Source organism: Hylobates moloch, unplaced genomic scaffold (genome assembly GCF_009828535.3).
Source record: "Hylobates moloch isolate HMO894 unplaced genomic scaffold, HMol_V3 SCAFFOLD_3, whole genome shotgun sequence".
In the NCBI taxonomy this organism is placed as follows: domain Eukaryota; kingdom Metazoa; phylum Chordata; class Mammalia; order Primates; family Hylobatidae; genus Hylobates; species Hylobates moloch.
In genome coordinates this window covers 33,220,463-33,233,476 of record NW_026652278.1, presented here as the reverse complement: position 1 = coordinate 33,233,476, position 13,014 = coordinate 33,220,463, and the positions used below count along the sequence as shown (strand labels likewise).

The window sequence follows — 13,014 nt, the reverse complement described above, 5'->3', positions numbered from 1 at the left end:
GGCAAAACAGAACCCAGAGGAGGCAATGACTGGGAGATGACAGAGGAAACCAAATCAAAGCAGCTTTATTGCACCATTAAGTACATCACTGCATCAAATACAGTGCCACAAATGCAAATCCAATCGGAGAAGGTAGCCCTGAGACATGTGGCTGTGAGGGAGAAGGACCCCCAACCCTTGAGGAGCAGCGCTGGAAGAGAATCGTTCCTTAATATGGCTCCAATTCCAGAACTGGGCTTTATCATCACAGAAGGAATGGCCCTGGGCTAAGGCTCCAACATAGGTGGAGTCAAGGGCAGTTCCCCATAGGCTGTGGTTCCCCTGCTCCTATCTCACAGCCTAAGACAGCTTCCAGCAAAAGGCAGTTCATCCCTTTTACCTTCCATCCAACCTAGCCCACCCTTAATAATGCCAGCAGATGAGAAATTCCATTTTAACAGCACCAAAGTTTCCTCTCTTGGTTCTGCTCAGCACCCATCCCTCACGTCCATGACTTGTTCAAAGGGTGAACAGCAGTCAGCTCTACCCCAGACCCTGGGCTACAGAGAAATATGGACCTGGAAATACGAAGTCAGAGGCAGGGAAAAGGTAAGGGCAGGCTCATAAACCACAGAAGGGAGAAACAAAAGACCCACATGATGGGTCACAGCAGAGGTAGGCTTAAAAGTAACAATCCTGTTCAACCTCTCAGAAGCCACTTAAATAGAAGCTCCCTGGGGGAGAAGATATCCTGCCCCAGGTCCTTACAGAGTGTAGTATTAGGGAGAGTGAAGAACTGACTCTATGCCCTGCCTCCAGGCCTGAGAGTGTCTTGGACAAATCCTAGAAGGCCAGGCATAAAGGAGTAAAAAGCAGGCACTCAGCTGGTTTGGAGCCAAGCCTACAGCATCACATACCTGGCAGCAAGGAAAAGAGTCGGGAAAAACAAACAGAGTCTGTTGCAAAAGTCCCCTCTTCTGCAGGGAGGAGTTATGTAACAGCAGAAGTGGCCTCCTAGCAAGAGAGGCTGCCTGGTTTAGACCAGCAGCTTATGAGCGATGATGAGGACAGCCTTCAGGATAGGCATGAAGCTGGATACCTCGCTGAAGCTGCTACAGCCCGCCACCTGGGCATGCACTGCGAGGCCCTGCTCAAAGCTTCCTGCATCCACACATCGGGCAACCTCATGGAGCCCAGCCACAACATGAGGTGAGAGCTGTGGAGGGAATGACCCTTAGGTTAGTGAGCCCAACCCAGCTCCTACCCTGGCAGCATGGAAGGAATAAGGGAAGACTTAAGTTCTGGGGCCCAGTCCAGGGAAGATGCACGTATTTTGTGGGGAACCCAGGTCAGTGAGACTTATGGGAAGAAAAGACACTGGGCTTCCTTTGGCCATGGTGATGGTGGAAGTGTAGGAGGCAGTGGGAGCACAGCTAGCTGTACTTACTGTGCCCTCACAGAGCTTCTCATATAGACACTCCAGACGCTGGGCTGCCTCTTCCAGCTTCCTTTTTGTCTTCTGCAGGGAAAGAAATGGATTCCAACCCCAGCCCCTAAGCCTAACACCACACAGGGCCATAAAGAATCACAGCATATTAGGCTGGGCATGGTGGCTCACGCCTGTAATCCCAGCACCTTGGGAGGCCGAGGCAGGTGGATCATGAGGTCAGGAGATCAAGACCATCCTGGCTGACACGGTGAAACCCCGTCTCCATTAAAAATACAAAAAATTAGCCGGCCGTGGTGGCAGGCACCTGTAGTCCCAGCTACTCGGGAGGCTGAGGCAGGAGAATGGCTTGAACCCGGGAGGCAGAGCTTGCAGTGAGCCGAGATCGCGCCACTGCACTCCAGCCTGGGCGACAAAGCGAGACTCTATCCCAAAAAAAAAAAAAAAAAAAAAAAATCACAGCATATTAGAGCTAGAATGGCTTCATTTCACAGATGAAGGAATGAAGGCCCAAGAAGAATAAGTGACTTGCTCAAGCCGACACAGCCAGCAAGGGAATGGCAGACTTCCTCACTCCTGGCTCTACCCCCCTTCCAGTACCCCTGCTGCCTTTAGGTCTCAATGCTGCTGGGTCCTACGACCAAGGAGCTGGACTTCAGACCAGACTCAAAGTCTCTCCCCAGCTCCACGTGGACATCAATTAAGTATAAGATAGAGACAGCATGTCCAGGGGCAGTGAGAAGAGAGTCACACAAGGAACTGTTCCACAGCTGAGGGGTCCTGGAGCCAGCGAGGGGTGCGAGGAGGGCACTGTGAAGAAGGGTCAGACTTACTAAGTCAGTTGCAGACAGGGAGCAGCGTTGGAGAAGTGCCTGGAAGCTGCTCTTCAAGGACTGATGCTCTGGGGGCAGCTCCTTCCTTTCCATCTTCTCAGGTGGCAGGTGCTGAAGCTGCTGATAAGCAGGGAGAAAGGCCAGAGGGGCAAGCTGTCCTTCTCATGGCTTCCCTAAGGACTAGTCCCCAGTGACTCACAGTCACACTGTTCCCATTACAGCAGAGTTGGGGAGATGAGCAGCCTCCCTTTCTCTGCCGTAAGGACACCTGGTACCTGCCCCCAGTCTCCCTCAGCACATGCCTTGAGGAGTGAGGCCCATCTACCATGACCTGCACCCAAGGAGGGCTGGAAGGTTTCCCAAGGGAGGAGAATACATTGTCCCTGTCACCTGCAGGCTAAGTTCTCCTGGAACTCCTGGGGGAGCATAACTCACACCGGCGACAGAGGGCTGTGAGGGAAGAATCCCTCGTAGCTCAGGGGTGAGGCTCATAACTGGAGCAGTAATTGGTGCTGGGGGCATAAATGTCTCTGGCAGCTAAAGAGACAGAAGGAAAGACACATGAGTCTAAGCCGAGAGACTCCATGGCTCTGGTTCTGGGGAGTGGCAGGAATGATAGTGAAAAAGGAGACAGAAGAGTGAGTGTGGGAAACTGGGAAGTGAGGAGACTGGTGTGTGCGTGTAAGAGGGAAAGAGAAGGAGGAGGGTCCTGAGGAAAGAAGAGTAAGTGGGAGGAGGGCAGGGACAGTCTGAGAAGGGGAAGGACTGACTGAATCCTCTAAGGAATTAGAACGTGGTCATTGGTGAACGTGCGAGGGAGTGGGTGGGGAAAGATGCACTGACCTTGTTCCTCTGGAGGTTTCCCCTGGGGGCTGGGGCTTCTTTCCAGGAATCTTGAGGTCCTATAAGATAAAAAGATAGAGGTTTTTCGGCACATAGTGAAAAACACTGGAAGTTTTTTATCTGAAGGCTGGTAGCATTCTTTGAGTTGGAGTCCACCATACCTCCCTCTGCAGACCAGCTACACTCCCAGCCACCCTCCACCCAACAGGGCCCTAGCCCTCTGACTTGAGGAAAGACTCCCAAAGTAGTGAGAGGGGCAGGAGGCAATAACCCAGAAGAGGGATCCATGGAAGGAAGACTGACCTGGGTGAGGAGTCAAGATGCCAGTGGTTGGGAGGACACTAGAGCATGGGGCACCTGGGTCCCCTGGAAGGTATGGCACTGGGAAGCTTGCAGGAGGGGCTGGGGTGTGGGAGACCATGCGGCTGGGACCTAGTGGCCTCAGAGGAAGCAGAGGGAACAGTCTAGGAGTCTCAGGCAGGGAGGTAGAGCCAGGTTGCATGATGTCTGGGTATGCCATGGGTAGAGTGGAACCAGGAAGAGGCCATGTCCCAGGGAATCCCACCGGGTTAGGAGCTTGCACCCTTTGCCCTCCTAATAGCTGTGGCTGAGATGAAGCTGAAGTAGAACAGAAACAGGTCATTTGTCACTAAATTTCAATTCAGGAGCAACTCAGAGCATATGAGGGAGAAACAGGATTGCAATAAAAAATTAATAATAAATGATTAATACATGTATATGGAAATCTATAATTTACAAAATACTTTTAACTATATTCCTTATTTGACCTTCAAAACAATCCCATAGGGTTGAAATAAGCAACACAACACTTTGCTATATTGACAAAGGTATGAAGCCAGTGATAGCATTAGGAATTCAGACTTCAACTTCCAAGCTCCTCTCACTAGACAGACATACAGCTTCCCAAATCCATGCTGGCCATGCCAATTGCTTTCCTGAGACCTCTGTGCTCTGCCCGGATAGATCTTCAGTGACTCACTCACCAGGCCTTACCCCAGGGCTTAAAGGCAAAGGCTGGATGGCCTGGGGCCCAGGTGCCCTGTAGTTACTTATATTCTGCGTCCTGGGGCCCTGATAAGGGCTAGGATGGGAAGGTGCCAAGCGCATCGCTGGTGATGACTGAGGGGTGAAAACCCTTGGCCTTGGAGATGGAGTTGGAACCTATGAAGAGAAAAAAACATCAGCTCTTGGAAAGGAAAGAGAAAGGTAAATAATAGAAAACAGAAAAATAATAGGGAAAATTAATGAAACAAAAACTAGTTCTTTGAGAAAAAAATCAATAAAATTGATAAACATCTAAAAAATGATAAAGATAAAAAGCAAGAAGATATAAATCATCATCAGAGATCAAACAAGGAATATTACAACAGACCCTGAAGCCATTAAAAATATAAACGAATACTACAGAAAACTTTACATTCATAACTCTGACAACTTATCAGAAATGGACCCATTCCTCAAGAACCACAAACTACCAAAACTCAGTCACAATGAAGGAAGATCCGGATAGTCCTATAGCTATTAAAGAGATTGAATTTGTAATTTAAAAGCTCCCAAAAAAGAAATCTCCACGCCTAGATGGTTTCACTGGAGAATTTCACCAAACAGTCAAAGAATTAATACAAAGTTTACATAATCTCTTCCAGAAAATAGAAGTAACACTTCCTAACTAATTTCATGAGGCCAGTATTACCCTGATGCCAGCATAGCAGAAAATAAAACTACACATCAATGTTTCTCATGAACTTAGACACAAAAATCCTCAACAAAATTTTAGCAAATCAAATAATGTATATAAAAAATAATATTCCACAAGAAAGTGGGATTGATCCCAGTTCATACAAAGCTGATCCAATATATTTAAAAACCAATCAATTTAATCCCCTATACCAACAAACTAAAGAATGAAAATAATATGATCACAGAAATGACGCAGAAAAAACATTTAACAAAATTCAACACCGATTCATGATCTAGTACACAAGGTGTTATGGTCTGAATATGCTCCCCAAAGTCATGTGTTGAAAACTGAATCCTCAATGCAACAGTGTTGGGAGGTGGGACTTTTTGGAAGTGTTTAGGTCATGAGGGCTCTGCCCTCATTAATGGATTAATGCCACTATAAAAATGACTTGCAGGAGTGGGTTTGCTTTCTCTTGCACATCTGCCGCCTGCCAGGTGAGGACATAGCAGCAAGGCACCATCTTGGAACTAGAGGGTGGAACCATACCTGCTGGAACTATACCTGGTGGTGCCTTGATCTTGCACTCCAGAACCATAAGAAAGAAATTTCTGTTCTTTATAAATTTCCCAGTCTGTGGTATTCTGTTATGGTGGCACAAAATGGACTAAGACACAAGGAATAGAGGGAAATGTCCTTGGTCTCATAAAGAGCATCTACGAAAAACCTAAAGCTAACATCAGGCTTAATGCTGAAATATTGAATGTTTTTCCTCTAAGACTGGAAACAAGGCAAGAACATTCATGTTCACTATTTATTTATTTTTTTTTGAGACAGAGTTTCACTCTTGGTGCCCAGGCTGGAGTGCAATGGCACAATCTCAGCTCACTGCAACCTCCACCTCCCAGGTTCAAGCGACTGTCTAGCCTTGCCTCCTGAGTAGCTGGGATTACAGGCATGCGCCACCATGCCCGGTTAATTTTATATTTTTAGTAGAGATGGGGTCTCACCATGTTGGCCAGGCTGGTCTCAACTCCTGACCTTAGGTGATACACCCGCCTCAGTTTCCCAAAGTGCTGGGATTACAGGTATGAGCCACCGCGCCTGGCTCATGTTCACTATTCTTATTTAACAGAGACTGGAAGTCCTAGTCACTACAATAAGGCATAAGAAAGAAATTAAATGCATATAGATTGAAAAGAAAGAAAACTATGCAGATTTGCAGACAGCATGACTGTCTAATAGAAAACCCCATGGAATCCACAAAAAACTTCTATAACTGTTCAGGAAAGTCACAGGATATAACCAGATCAACACATAAAAATCAACTGCATTTCTATATACTCACAATGAACAAGTGGAAACCAGGAAATTTGATTTTAAACTGCTGAAGAGAAAATTAAATACTTAGTAGGCATGAGCTGACAGGTGATATTAAAAAAATGAAATAAGTATGAATTGGACAAAATATGTACAGGATTGGTGTGATAAAAATTATAAAATGCTGATGGAGAAACATGCCACGTTCATGGACTGAAAGACTGAACCTAGTAAAGATGTCAGTTAGGAACTTGTATCTGAATACTCATAGCAGCTTTACTCATAATACGCCAAATTGGAAACTACCCAAATGTCCTTCAAAGTTTGAATGGCTAAAAAAATTAAAACTGGGGCCGGGCACGGTGGCTCACGCCTATAATCCCAGCGCTTTGGGAGGCCAAGGCGGGCGGATCATGAGGTCAGGAGATCAAGACCATCCTGGCTAACATGGTGAAACCCCGTCTCCACTAAAAATACAAAAAATTCTCTGGGCGTGGTGGCGTGCGCCTGTAGTCCCAGCTACTTGGGAGGCTGAGGCAGGAGAATGGCGTGAACCTGGGAGGCGGAGCTTGCAGTGAGCCAAGATCGCGCCACTGCACTCCAGCCTGGGCAACAAAGCGAGACTCTGTCTCAAAAAAAAAAAAAAAATTAAAACCATGGTACATTCACACCATGGAATACTACTCTGCAATAAGAATGAGTGAACTACTGGTACACAGAACAACTTGAATGAATCTCAAAGAAGTTATGCTAAGGGAGAAAAGCCAATCTCAAAAGGATACATATTGCATGATTCTATTTAAGTAACAATCGTTAAATAACAATTACAGAGCTGGAGAACATATTGGTCAAGCCAAGGATGAGGGAGGCCGGATAAGCACAGCTATAAAAGAGGTAACACAAGAGAGTCTTGTGGTGATGGTAAAATTGAGTATCTTGATTTTGGTGGTGGTTATATACCACAATGTGGCAAAACTGCATAAACACACATAAACACACACATAACAATATGTAAAACTGGTGGAGACTGAATCTGAAATCTGAATCCATGGATTGTACTAATGGCAATTTCTTGGTTTTGATAGTGTACTGTGGTTGTGTGAGATGCTGACATGGGGTGGGGTGTTGTTGGGATGCAGGAGACATCCCAGTACATTTCTTTGCCACCTCCTGTGAATCTATAGTTATTTTTAAATGAAAAGAGATGGGGAGAGGGAGAGAGAGAGGAGAGGAGGGGAAGGGGAAAAGGGGAGACAAGTGAGGGAAGAAAGGGAGGGAGGAAAGGGAGGGAAAAAAGAAAAGGCATTAGGGTGGGGATTGAAGGTGGGACAAGATGAGCCATCAGAGCTTCTGCCTGATAACTCAGTATCCAAATCTCCCTGGATTCTGTTCCCCAGCCCCTCTAGTAAGCGTCTGGCCTCACATCTTAACAGTATCCAATCCCCCCGGGCACTTTGGCCAGAACCTCTTTCCTCTCCCTCAGTCCCCGCAACCACACACACACCTCTCCAAACTATCAGCAATTCTGTCAGTTCTATCTACTACGTACTAAGTATTTCAAATCCAACCTCACTGGCTAGCTTTAGTTATTTCATGTCTTCATCATCCCTTACTATAGCCTAACTCCCTCCAGCCTGGCCCTTCCTAATATACAGCTAATTATGTCACTCTTCCTAAAACTGTTCAATAGCTCCTCCCTGTCAAGTTTAAGTTCTTTATCACAGAATGCTAGGTCCTTAGTGATCTAACTCCTACCTGTTGTTCCAGTTTCATCTAACTTCACTTCACAGCCACAAACACCTGTGTTGCAGCCCCAATTAAATAATAGTAATCCTCAAAAGGCCTCAGCTTACTCTTGCTTCAGTGCCTTTGTACATGCTATTCTCTGTGCCTGAAACAGTCTTCACTTGCTCATTCCTTTGCCTAAAAACTTTTAATCTTTGAAACTCTGATCAAACATCAGACTCTTTCTGAAACACTCCCTGGACTGCCCCCACAACCTCACCATACAGAGTAAACTACTTTCATCTGTGTGATCTTATAGCCCCTTGCCATACCCCAATCATAGTATTTATGAATTTTACTGTAGCTTTTTTTTTTTTTTTTTGAGACAGAGTCTTGCTCCATTGCCAGGCTGGAGTGCAGTGGTATGATCTGGGCTCACTTCAACCCCCGCCTCCTGGGTTCAAGTGATACTCCTGCCTCAGCCTCCCGAGTAGCTTGGACTACAGGTGCGTGCCACCACGCCCAGATCATTTTTTTGTATTTTCAGTAGAGATGGGGTTTCACCATGTTGGCCAGGATGGTCTCGAACTCCAGACCTCATGATCTGCCCGCTTTGGCCTCCCAAAGTGCTGGGATTACAGGCGTGAGCCACCATGCCAGGCCTATTGTAGCCATTTTTTACATATCTATCTTTCCACTAGACTATGAGCTACTTGAGGGCAAGTATCACGATTTTTGCACCTTTATGTCCTAAGAGCCTAGTAGTTCAATAAACAGTTATTTATTATAAAAAGAACTGAATCTATGTTCTATGGAAGTTGGGAATTTTCATCAGTTTTGTTCACAATATATTCCAAGTGCCCAAAACCATGCTTGGCATGTTAAGTATTGTTGAATGAACAAATGAATGAACAAACAAGGTCTTACCTGGTGAGAAGGCTGGGATCCCAATCTGTAAGAGGATGTCTCTTTAGAGTGGAGGGTAGCTCCCACAACAATCCGGGGGAAGGGGAAAGGGGGAGACTGTTGGCCCAAGACAGCAGAACCTTGAGCATGAAAAAGCCGATCTCTTAGCTGCTGAACTGGTGGCTGTAAGTTTTAATGAGGAAGAGCTGTGTCAAGAAATTAAAACAATCAAGGCCCCAGGTAGCAGTCAAATTTCAGCTGACCCTCTACACCAAGCTTGTCCAACCCGTGTTATTTTGTTGTTGTTCTGTTCTGTTTTGTTTTGTTTTAGGCTTTTAGCAGCCTGAAGCCATGGTTTTTGGTTTCTGTCTCTAGTGGTAAGTGGAAAACGGATGAGGAAGGGGCTTTACTGGCCCAACCAGAAACAGAAACTAAGCACCCACGACTGTATTCTGACCCTTGGACACCCCTGCTCTATACTCTAGCCCCCTTAGAAATGACTCAAGGTTCCCAAATCCCTGCCAAACACTTGCATGCCTCCCTCCTTGCTATTCTTTCTGCTTAGAATGCTCTATATCTGCTGGTAAGCTACTTCTCTTTGAAGGTCCAGCTCAGCTGTTTTAACCACTGGGAAGCCTTCCTTGACTTCTCCAGGCAAAAATCAGTCCCTTCCCTGGACTCCCACAGTGCTCAGTATAAGCTTCTGTTATGGCACTATAAGTCATCGACATCTGATCTTCCCCCAGTAGATTGTGAGGTGCTTAAGGGATTCCATCTTATCTATCCTAGGAGCCTCAGCATTAGCATAGTGCCTGGAACATGGAAGTGCTCAATCAGTGTTAGATGACTGAATGAAATACTTTGCCCTCTCCACATGGCCCCACTTACCTGAGCACAGTCACTGGGTAGAAAGCTCATGGCAGTGGCCAGGCTGCCCTGGGCTGCCAGGAGGTTGGCATACTGAGTGACCCTGTAGGTTGTGGCAGGGCCTGGGCTCACCCCATGAGGACCCCACAGTTGCTCCAAGCTCCTGTTAAGAACCATCACCTTCTCCATCAGGTCCTGTAAGGACAAGGATGAGGGTGGTAAGTCTTCAGTGAGGCATATCCTGCTCTCTTTTAAGTCCACGCAGTTCATTCAGGGATCTCCCACTATGGGTAGAGATGAGGGTACCTTGCCATACCTAGGTGAAGGCAGCAGATAATGACATGTAAGAACTGTGACAGAGAAGGGCCACCTGGCTTCACCTCCCAAACTGTTAAGATTGGATTTAACTGGACCCATCTGGGTCTTAGATTTTTGTACATCTCTACCTCTTCCTTTTGCTTTTTTACCCTTTCTGCTTATACATCACCAACCACAGACTCTGTTATACTAATTGTTTCATGTGTGACTTTTGTCTCTCCATGAGTCTGTGACCCCCACTTTCTGTGGTCACCCACAGAACACCTGGCAGTTTAGATCCACAGAATTTTCCACAGTAGCTAATAGAAGGGCCAAGCCACAATTACTCAAGTACTGAATACATCTGTAAAACCAAACCTGAAATAGGAAAAAAATTATGAAGACTAACACTGAAGCAGCTGCTGCTTAAGTCTTCTCTGAGGGAGGAGAAGATCCCAGACATTCAGGACCTTTCACTCCTCCCTAACACCGTGGTTCCAGCCTGTCCCAGAAGATTCGCCTCTGCTAGCTCTGCACATCTCCACCACTAGCCTCCTAAGGGCCTGGTGTGGAATGGCTAGTACCCTGCAGAGAAGGGGTACCTGCAGAGCCATGGGGGACAAAGCCTGGTGGCATTTTGCCCAGCACTCCACCAGCCGCTCCACACTCCCTGAGCACACATAACAGAGTCTGGCTTCGGAGGTTAGTGCCCTGCCGCCCTCCTGTTCCATGCGAGTTCCCAGCATGTCTGCAGAGAGAGGAAAATTTCATTAATGGCACAGCTGCCCTGTGTGCCTCTCCTTCTCCTGTTTGGAAACAGGGAGAGGACCATGAGCCTGGGACAAGTAGCTGCAGTGGCTTTAAGACAACACTGAGACTCACCTTGCTGTACAGAGAAGGGGAAAGTTCTCACATCATGGTGTGACAAGACAAGGTAAAACAGGACAACAAAGGATCCCCTCTGAAAGTAGGGGCATGCACTGTGGTCCCTGCCTCCTTGCTGAGCCAGAGTCTAGCCTTGACAACATTGCCTGGCCTCCCAGAGCTCAGGCTGCTCCTCCACCTCCCTCCTGCATGCATCCTTTGACTCCATGCTGGGGTCACACCGTTTCATCCTGAAGCCTGGGACCACACCTACCACAGAGCTCAGTGAATTTCTCTGTGCCTGAGTATGTCAGTAGCAAAGCCAGTGCCTCTCTCCAGTTCTTCAGGCTACAGGTACACACCACATCCTTCCAATTCTTTTGCACAACACAGGCTAGAAGCTGTAACGGGCAGAGAGGAAAAGAGGCCATCAGCCATCCATCCAGCATAGGCAGCAGGATTCCTGCACAGGCCTCCTGTTAGAGCACTGAGTAGAGGCAAGGGATGAGGTGGGGGTGGTTAGAGTAGAAAGAGAGAGGCAGGCAGATACTCAAACACGGGTCCCAAGGTGTGGGTATCCACCTCACAAGGTCCAAGTAATCCCCTCCCTTCTTCTCCTGCATGATGGGCAGTTACCGAGGAGATTTTGGATTTCTTCTTGGCCAAGTAGCGCTCCTGTGTTTGCTTCAGCAGATCTGCACCCCCAGCCTGGGCCAGGATAAGGGCATCAGCAAAGCGCTCCTGCTTCAAACACAGCTCCACGGCCGGACCCAGTTCCCCAAGCAGGAGAGCCTGGCTTAGGAGTCCATCAACATCTGCAGGCAGAAGCATCCCCTCTGCATTAGTTGCTCTCAAACCCCAACTTCCTGCCCCCTCAGGGCCCATAGCACACCCTCTATATCTCTATATCACTCAGCGTGCTTGGCTCCAAACTAAGCCCTCAAGCTTCATTCCTTGGCAATAAAATGTATTTTGGTGCCCAGGTCTAAAGACAGGGCCCAAGACAAGGGAGGGAACTGATGTGGTAGTAGCACAGTGTGAGGTGTGCTTGATCACAGTGGGCAGGCCCACAGTGCTTTCAGCAAGAAGGATAGAAGAAAATCTGTTGGTAGAAGGCCTTCCATAGGAAGGACCTATCCATGAAAATCTACAACCAGAGAGAGCTCTAACTGGTAAGCAACTCACTCAGCATTTGAGATGGTGGGAGGAAGGCATGAGGCAGGGGACAAGAAGGGAATGTCTCAAGTCCAAAACCTCCATGCCCACCTAGTCCTAAGCAGAGACTCTCTCTCTCCCTCAGGGTCAGGGTACCTTTTGTGATGGGGATCTCCAAAGGAGTCATGTTCTGAGGGACCAGCTCATCAAAGAAGGCTGAGGAAGCAGAGGCTTCCTCTGTGGTGTGTTTGGAGGCCTGTATGAGGAAGGACAGAGGTGACTACTTAGGGATGAACCCAGAAGACAGACAGTGAGCTGGCTTAGCAGCTCTGAGAGCTCTACTGTTTGGCCGTTAATGGGTAAAACTAAAAAAATAGCCAGGTAAGGTTTGGGAAGGGCCATAGTTCACAGTTAAGACACAGCTCTCCACTCCCAGCCCAAAAGCTTAGGGACCCTGTGTCTCACTCTGGTTCTAAGAGAGTGAGGAGTCTGAAGACTTCTACAGATGCTAAACACTTACAGAGAGCAAAGAAAAGGGCCAGGAAGGGAAAGATGCCCAAAAGGCAGGTTTCCTGTATTACCATAGGTCAGGCTGACTAGACTCCTACCACACCTGGCTGCAGAAGGCCTGTTGTCTGTCACTGTTGAGGTCATTTCCCTTGGGCTGAGGACTCTCAGCTAACCCCATGTCACTCTTCAACCATGTGGCCACCTGCAGGGAGAGACCTATGAAAACCACTCTTTCCAGTGTAAGATCCAATAAGCATTATCCTCTTCCTACCTCCATACCCCACCAACTGGACTCTCTAAGATCCCTGATCTATTTTTTTCTGAGAAAAAAACAAACTCCAAGATGTAAAATGCTCACATATGCAATCATAAGGCCAGGAAGAGGTATTCTGAGATGGTTTACTCTGGCAACATTCTCTTCTTCTCTTCAACAAGTACATGTTTCTGATGTGAAAAGCAGCTTACCTTCTTCTGAAGCTCATCTTTACTGTATCCTAAAAGCTTTAGGAATTTAATTCTGGAGTCTTGCTCTAAGGTCACCTAAGAAACCACAGAACACAGAAAAG

The 13,014-nt window shown here is 47.1% G+C and overlaps 1 protein-coding gene across 9 annotated transcripts in view; it reads right to left on the bottom strand.

Annotated features, from left to right (window-relative positions):
• Positions 1–48: 48 nt before the first annotated feature.
• SEC31B (SEC31 homolog B, COPII coat complex component) overlaps positions 49–13,014 on the bottom strand; it is a 33,368-nt gene continuing 20,402 nt past the window's right edge. For 5 of the 9 annotated variants that reach the window (XM_058436089.1, XM_032180250.2, XM_032180268.2 and 2 more), the window contains 15 exons: positions 12,914–12,988; positions 12,552–12,650; positions 12,095–12,194; positions 11,420–11,598; positions 11,058–11,184; positions 10,522–10,667; positions 9,644–9,817; positions 8,777–8,938; positions 4,107–4,284; positions 3,406–3,720; positions 3,103–3,161; positions 2,650–2,796; positions 2,260–2,379; positions 1,427–1,498; positions 49–1,195 (listed from right to left, as the gene is read on the bottom strand). In XM_058436089.1, the coding sequence (XP_058292072.1) occupies positions 1,016–1,195; positions 1,427–1,498; positions 2,260–2,379; positions 2,650–2,796; positions 3,103–3,161; positions 3,406–3,720; positions 4,107–4,284; positions 8,777–8,938; positions 9,644–9,817; positions 10,522–10,667; positions 11,058–11,184; positions 11,420–11,598; positions 12,095–12,194; positions 12,552–12,650; positions 12,914–12,988 (2,133 nt within the window). In that variant the 3' untranslated portion in view covers positions 49–1,015. The remainder of the gene's footprint in view (positions 1,196–1,426; positions 1,499–2,259; positions 2,380–2,649; positions 2,797–3,102; positions 3,162–3,405; positions 3,721–4,106; positions 4,285–8,776; positions 8,939–9,643; positions 9,818–10,521; positions 10,668–11,057; positions 11,185–11,419; positions 11,599–12,094; positions 12,195–12,551; positions 12,651–12,913; positions 12,989–13,014) is intronic. The other 4 variants (XM_032180258.2, XM_032180277.2, XM_058436090.1 and 1 more) reach the window with 3 other exon arrangements.